General features: G+C 36.5%; 2 protein-coding genes across 2 annotated transcripts; one reads left to right on the forward strand and one right to left on the reverse strand.

The window, feature by feature from the left end:
* Positions 1 to 900: 900 nt before the first annotated feature.
* Smp_035080 (putative n-acetylglucosaminyl-phosphatidylinositol de-n-acetylase) lies at positions 901 to 6,720 on the forward strand (the record flags this gene model as incomplete). Its single annotated transcript, XM_018793385.1, has 3 exons — positions 901 to 919; positions 2,199 to 2,708; positions 6,701 to 6,720. 3 exons carry the CDS (start codon positions 901 to 903, stop codon positions 6,718 to 6,720), a joined length of 549 nt encoding a protein of 182 aa, XP_018647903.1.
* Positions 6,721 to 6,747: 27 nt separating this feature from the next.
* Positions 6,748 to 7,885, reverse strand: Smp_141160 (hypothetical protein; the record flags this gene model as incomplete). The annotated part of the gene is made up of 3 exons (XM_018793386.1): positions 7,351 to 7,885; positions 6,998 to 7,187; positions 6,748 to 6,910 (listed from the first exon to the last, which is right to left on the reverse strand). Exons 1-3 carry the CDS (start codon positions 7,652 to 7,654, stop codon positions 6,748 to 6,750), a joined length of 657 nt encoding a protein of 218 aa, XP_018647904.1. The 5' UTR covers positions 7,655 to 7,885.
* Positions 7,886 to 8,133: the final 248 nt, after the last annotated feature.

An 8,133-nucleotide genomic window follows, 5' to 3' on the forward strand; every position in this document is an offset into this window, starting at 1 on the left:
ATTGATCATCATGACTTACCAAGACTACTATTTTCGTTTAATTGATTTTATTTCAGTTAAAGTATTTGCCAAGAGTATCGTTTTTTGTCGAAAAGTGTTTTATCGTTCGTAGTTTCGAGTTTACTGATTCTCTTTGTATTTGTTTCCACTATTGGTTCTAACAATTTATAGTTTTTCACTTTTTTCTAGTCATCAGTTTCTTCTGTCTTCAGATATTGTTTCTGTACAGAAAAATAGTGTTAAGAACAAAAAAAGCTTTGTACGACGTGAAATACATCTCTTCAAACTATCCTAAAACCTCAGCGACAATCGGTATGTGCACTCATCTTCCATGCAGTGATCTGCATACTGTCACATCTATTTCAATATAGGGAGACGGAGAGTATCATTCAAATTATATGGCCTTCAGACAGTACGTTTTCATCTCAGTTAATACCTTTTCCCGTCTTGCTACTTTAAATCGCAATTCCCAGCTTTCTTTTTATCACTTACACCAAAAATAACTGTCCGCAGTTTTATTTGAATTCACTGTGAAATCCCTAATGTGAATAAAGATAATGTGATCTTGGTGACCATATATATTTCAGGTAGTAAGGTTCTTAATTTTTCGGTAAGCTTAATTATTATACCTTCAGTCATATCGGATTAGTTTAGATAGGAAATGGTGTTATTTCTTTCCTCTTAAGTAATTCCATTTCCCCATAGTGAAATTCACTTACGTCTCCTAAGTAGGTTTTGTTGACTCAACATTGCTTAAAAATGATGATCATTCCATAAATCAAGTAGCTTCTTGTCTTTTTATCACTCTAGATTTGTATCTTTAAGGACTCAGAGGTTTAAATTGTTCAGTGAAAATTAACGACAACGACCACCACTGCTTTGATGCAAGTTGTCTAAATCATGCTGTGGATAATCTTACGTAAGTTTTTTTGAAATAGTATTTATCGAATTAGAAAATTTCAGAACAATAATAAATGAAAAGGAAATGTGTTATTCCTATTCTCGTTTGGTTAAATATGTGATCCGTCGTAAGCAAACTACAAGATTTCTTCCTTCAAACTGGTAAAATTAGTATTGTCTACAGAAGACGGGCATCAATGCATCCTTCTGTAGATCCTCGCTAGCCTAGTTTTTAAATACTTCAATAGTAACTTTGCATAATATAATCAGACTGTCAAACATTCCTTCAACTTCCTATCTTTTATTCTACCTAGTGTTTAAATTAGCACTACACTTTTTGAAGTCCTCTTATACTAATTTTCTCAATTCTAGTTAATTTTATTCGCGTACTGATAATTGCGACAGTCAGTTGCCTAAATTATTTCAAAATGAACTTTAACTGTTCATATGATTGTCTTCGAAAACCTGTGCTATTTAGTCTGCAATATTGGATTTAAAGGTCGATCTTAACTACACGTACGGCCGACAGTAAAGACACTTAACTTTTAGGTACTGTGAACTGTACTTCTCCGGTTCGACAATTTTGCTATGAGTTGCTTACTAACTAAATGCATATATTAAGGAAATAAAGTCTACCACAACTTAGTATTTCAAATACTTCTGTTTACTAAATGTTTTCAAGGCATAATTTGATATGAAATCAGTCCGTGTCTTAGTACCGAATTCTGCATTATCGCTTAAACTTAAAGATGGAATTACATGTCCTTAAACTTACAATCAATAACTTCCGAGTAACTGATCATAACAAAGTATACTAAACGCTATCTTAACTCATTAGCACTTGAAGATAATAAAAATGAATTCTGTTAGGCTGCCAAAATTTGGTTGGATATGCACTTTAAATGTACACTAATCCTAAATTATTTTTTCCGTACATTGTAAAATGTTTGGTCAATAACTTATCGAGTAAATTTTCTTTCCATGATCAAGTAACACTTATGAAATGGAATCGAGATGTTTTTAGTGGAAGTAATTTCAAACTTACTGATTAACGCCACTTTAATGAGGTGTCATATGATCGTTTGGTGCCAAAGACACCTTTTATCTTTCACTGGTAAAAAGTAACTTTTTGCTCTTTAACACAGGAAATACTCGAAGATACAGAAGATACTTCTCGAAAACATAAACATGGATAGACACGGATTCTTTGTATTTTATAGCTAGGTAATGTGAATCACGTGATTTTGTTTTGTATGCCTGTTGTCTCGTTGGTTTATGATAAAACATTTCTCTTACAGTTATTGGGGTGAACATCTTCACATTCATTTTATGGCTGTGTCTTTTACTTCTTGCTCAAAGTAAAAGAAAAAATATAGAACAACCAGTCCTCATCGTTACTGCACATCCAGATGATGAGTGTATGTTCTTCGCTCCGACTATACTCAACTTAGTTAATAGCGGATACGACGTCGACCTGCTTTGCTTCACCACTGGGAATTATGGTGGACTTGGCCATGAAAGGGAGCGTGAATTGGACGTTGCAACGAAGAAATTGGGAATCCGGCGTTTAACCGTCATTAATTCAGACAAATTTGAGGATGGTCCTAGTTCATTTTGGCCAACGGAAGAATTAGTTGATATCGTCTGCCAAACATGTCATAAGTTCCGTTCTCGTTCTGTGATAAGTTTCGACGAATTTGGTGTAAGTGGACACAAAAACCACTGCGTACTTGCAAAAGTCTTAAAAAAAGCGTGTAGAGACAGACTTATTCCCCAACTATTTGTCCTACAAAGTGTTTCCATTTTACGTAAATATTGTTTCTTAATTGATCTATTCGTTTCTATTTTACTTAAAGAGGAATTCATTTGTTCGCCTTTCCCATTAATGTACGTTCCTTATCTCAGTATGATAAGTCATAAATCACAGTTAGTTTGGTTCAGATGGTTATACATGTACTTTTCTGTCTATATGTATAAAAACTGCATCGTACGATATGAACACTATTCCTGAAAAACTTTGTAACATTCATTTGATTCATCTGCAGCCGATTTTTTATACGCTCAGTAATTTTGTCCCTTATGGTTTTTCTGATTTCAGAATATCACAATTTCAGTTGTGATAGAATAGTTTCCAGGTCTTTATAATATGAAAAATTCATGCTCACAGTAAGTCATTATGATAGTTCTGGGAGCCAAGCAACACTCAGTTAAAAACAAATTGTTAAACACCTATGACATGACAAAGATTGTTTCTATATTCATTGTAAATGGTGTACAAGTACACGCATAAAAGCTCTCTAAATATACTTACGACTATCAGCCTTCAATACAATACGTTTAATCTTATAATTAAAGCGCTCACAAGTTGATCTTTTTCGAATGTTAATTAAACAGCGTGAGCCTAATGAGTGTTCACCGCCTCGAAAAGTACATGGTCGGTCGAGAAATCGTAAGCTGCAGATTGTTTTTAGAGAAATTAACTTTTCTCTTCTAGGTAATTGTATGCATTCGGCTTAATCATATACAACACGAACACTGTATATTCATCTTGTAAGACAAAATAAACTAGCGTTAAATATTGTTTTAATTGTTACACAGATAATCACAAAATTACCAAGAATGTTATTTTCGACTTTTCAGACGTTTATGCTCTTCCGTATTACCCAACAGTTTCGAATATTTAGTCTGCAACTTCCGAGCAAATGTCTCATCACATAAAATCTATAAAGTGGAAAAAATGTAGCAGTCAGAAGTCTTATTACACGTCAGTCACCTACAACGCAGGACCAGACACATACATGCATCGGTCCAACTTGCCACACCTCATTAGCACAACAAGATGAACACCGAATTCATAGTTTAGTGGTGGTAATATATAAAAGAAAGGTTGTATATAAGGATATAGTACAGAAAGAAAGACAGATATGAAGAAATTTTAATCTCACGGTTTAAGGGAAGAAAGGAAGTGTATACACCTACACCATTGTGATCGATTCTGAGCCATGTCACAGAGCCTACAAACATTGGTTACGATAGTCACACAGACCCCAAACTAATAGTCTGCACCCACCAACATGTCATAGACTAGAAGTTAGTGACTCCAAGCACTGATGCCATGTTTCGGTTTGGCCGTCCTTAACTGTCTTCCAACCATCGCCAATACTAGTCAGCATTGTACGTCTTGGTTATCGGTGTTCATGCATACGTAACGTGGTCCAGCCATCTCAGTCGATGAAAATTCACAACCTCATCAACTGATTTACCATCATTCCCCAATACCCTGCATCTAACCTCGCCATTACTTACCCAGTGATCCCAGCAGATGTGAGCAATATTTCTAAGACATCTGTGGTCAAATACTAGTAACTTACGAGTATCTTCTACTCTTAATGGCCACATTTCGCAGCCGTGAAGTAGAACAGAGCGAACTGCTGCGCAGTATACTCGTTCCAGCGTTATTTCCAGCAGTAGGTCTATGATGAAATTGAACAAAAATAAAGATAGTGGACATATCTGACGGATACCACTTGAGGTTGGAAAATCAGATGACAGTTCGTCATAAGCTCTCACTCGATTGGTAGTGTTCGAGTAAAGAGCCCTCACAAGGTTTATGTACTTCTGAGGTACACATTTCAATGACAGACACTGACACAGAACCTCTCGGTCTACAGAGTCAAATGCTGTTTTTAAGTCAAGAAAAACTATCATTGTCGGACGCCGATAAGCATGTCTGTGTCCGAAAACCTATATGGTGGTCTAGCTTCAATTGACTCACGCTTTCAACTATGAAAAATACTAAATCTCCACAAAACCCCTTCTGATAATTAATATAATCCCTATATGGTTATCACAGGATGATTTTGACCGCTTCTTATATATTGGGACGAATGATATGGTTCAAAATCGTTTGCAACGGTGAAGGTGCACCCACTGTTTGTGTTCTCCCAAATTCTAATCTTCTTAATTCCTCATGCCCTTTTTTTTCTTTTCAAATTTATTTCACTGGATTGTACTCCTTGAATAACATCTTCAAACCCTAATCTTTCAGATTACTGCTTATACTCTTACCAGTATGGGATTTGAATCAACAACTGCATCTCTGTGCTAATGTGGTATGGCAACTCGAACTGATGTACGTACGTACGAAGTTCTACGTTGTGACTGACTGACTGACTATATACTGGGACAATCGGTGATTGTGACCAGTCAGATGGGATTACGTCCAACTCCCAGATTTTAGCTAAAATATTAGTCAACCTAATCACTAAAATTGGAACATCGTATTTAAAGACATTCGGACCAGCTGCTTTTCCTCGTTTCAGAATAGCTATAACCTTTTGAACTTAGGTTAGAGTCTCGTCTTTTCCAGGGATCGTCTCGCTTACAATTGACTTCATAATTCCGGTTTCTTTTATTAGTCTGAATAGTTGTCTGGTGTTGCCTACAGCCGCTGTCTTTTCCATTTCTTTTGCTTTCGTTGCCCACCACTGCTGACGATCATTCCATAGACTTTTAGTTAACCCAGATCTGATTTGCTTTCGCCCTTCATCGTGTTCAGAGCCTGACGGGATGAGTTTACGAGAATCCATCAGCGCAATAGACTTGGAAGAAATCCATCAGTTTTTTGTAACCCTTTGGTTTAAATTACTAATAGATGTTACTGCTGTTTCCACAGCTGTTCGTATATCTCCAAGAAACATCTAAGTCAGCCTCGTTTATAGAAATGCCTAGATGTGAACTCAGTTGTTCCTGGAACTTACTTTTGGTTTCCTCGTCCCCCAGTTCAATTCTAATGGGTCTTCTTAGTGTAGTTTTTCTGCGTCCAGTGAGGCCAAACAAATTCGTGCTCGTATTAAAGTGATCAGAGTCTAGACCTATCACACGTAGGCAAACTATTCCGTTACGTCTCATCATACTTTTTCCGACTAGCCTGCTACTATGAATGAGTTAGTGACCAATCTAATTCAGTCCCACAGTAATTTAGACACATACAAACAAAACTAAGTTTGATGATTATAGATAGTAAGAAAGATCTTCGAAACTAAAAAAATTAAAACCTGACTATTGGGTTTGCGAACATTGTTTTCACTAACAAATGACTGCTAAGGAACCAATGAGAGATAAGGAATCCGTTTCGGAATCGTCATGAGTGAAAAATCTCTACAAACTATTTGTTTCGGTTGTTCACTGACACTACCCCAAGTCATAGATGTGCATAGAGAGAATGACTCAAGCAAAAGCTAGGACCTCAAATTCACTATTTTTGGTTTTATTGATATCCAACTAACCTGTTTGGTACAGCAGAGTCTCAAAGAACAAATGTTCCGCCGAACAAAGTTTGGCTGGATGGTCACAATTGACAAGTTGAACTATCACATCAAGGATGCAGCTATAGTCTGATTGCAATTATCAGGACACTTAAATTGAATTGTGGTTTTGAACCACACTACAGGTACTTTGGTCGGGACTATTTAGAGACATTTTTGAAATCAGAGCTTAATATTTTTTGAATTACTTGAGAATACTTTACTGCTTCGTAGTGGTTCAAGTATGAAACAGCAATCCGAATCTCGCCTAAAATAAATAGGCCAATATCAAAACCCTCGTCTACAGCTAGGTACTGGGTAGGTGAAGTTAATTGAAATCGGTTGAGCAGCTAATCGCATAGTCCAAACTGACATTTGAGTTGGCTGTTAGCAGAATTAGGTTCTCTTTTATGGTGATAATTACTGTCTGGACCGTTTTTCCTGATAAGCAATAGGTTTAACTGCCTGGCTAAATTTCACAAATCACCATTTAGATTATGAAATTGATGCTTAGATCTTTAAAATCTATCTCCCTGGTTAATTAAAATTCTAAGGAGAAGAAATTTAAGTGTACCTGTTCATTTGCAACTTCTGGTTTGAATCCGATTTTAGCTGTATTGACAGCGTAATCCAACAATGTCTTACTTGTTTTTGTCGCCTTCTTTTTTTGTCTTCTTTCGCACTTTTTCTTTACGCCTTTACTTCTGGATGAGGAAGAAGCAATGGATGTAAGGTTATTTTCAATGTGATAGTTATTATCTTGGCACTCTGATTTTTACGAATGCATCAACCTACCAGAGGATAAAATGTCATCTGCTGGCAAATTAAGACCATCTTCAAATAGGAGCTGAGCAGCTAGTGCTAAGGAAGCTTCTTCATTTTCTTTCTCTTCTACAGAGCGTAAATGTGAGTACTTCTCGATCTCTTTCATATAATAATCATGCACATCTCCTGGTTCGGCAAAACAGTTTGGAATAGGATCTGAATGAATGACAAGTGATACGAACAATTAAGATTTTTTGAAAATTAATGCAATATAACTACAAAAATGTCACCACTTTCTCAAGAAAACAACATATAGATCATCTAACTACATAAATGTTAACATTGATGTCAACCTTTTGAACAAAAAAACAAACCACACCTGTGTTTTTTGCTGCAAGGGTTTCGATTTCAGATTCAGATAAGGAAGGAGACATTCCCGATTCTTTGGCATCATAATAATTTGGAAAAAGACTTCGAATTTCATTTTCTTTACTTTCCGAAACTGCTGAATCCATATCTTTTACTCTCCGTAACCAGTTTGAAAGTCTGTATCTGCAAATAGGACATTGATATGCAGTGAAGTTTAAAGCCTGAACTATGCAATCCTTGCAGAATTGATGGTTGCAAGGGAGATGAACTGGTCTGAACAAGACATTAAGGCAGATTGAACAAGTTAAATCCATTAAGCGCTGAAAGCAATCTGAGTACAGCAGAAACCAGGCTGGGAACGGTCAAGTATTCACGGTATAATGGTTCGGAACACACCTGCAAGGTTCAAAAAGATTGGTACTCAATGAAATATTTTGTGAACACATTTTAATTATAACTAGCGCATAAGGCTGACGTATAACGCATAGTGCTTATCAACGTTAAAATAACTGGTACATACATGTACTAGTAACAAGACCTATCTTTTGCATGAAGCAGCCTAAAAACAACCAGGTTTTCATTGAAACATGAAAAGGGATTTTAAATATCGGCTCATTTGATCATAAAAAGACTCATCTCTAGCCACTGTGTTGCACCATCTCTCGGATCCCAGCCAAGGAGTCGGGAAGGACCAACAGAAGCCAGTCCTGCGCAGCTCTCTTTCACACCACGATACCACGTCATACACTAACCACCTCTCCGTTTTTGCTAACAAGTCTCAGCGTCGGCAAAT

This window comes from Schistosoma mansoni, chromosome 1 (genome assembly GCF_000237925.1).
Source record: "Schistosoma mansoni strain Puerto Rico chromosome 1, complete genome".
NCBI lineage: Eukaryota > Metazoa > Platyhelminthes > Trematoda > Strigeidida > Schistosomatidae > Schistosoma > Schistosoma mansoni.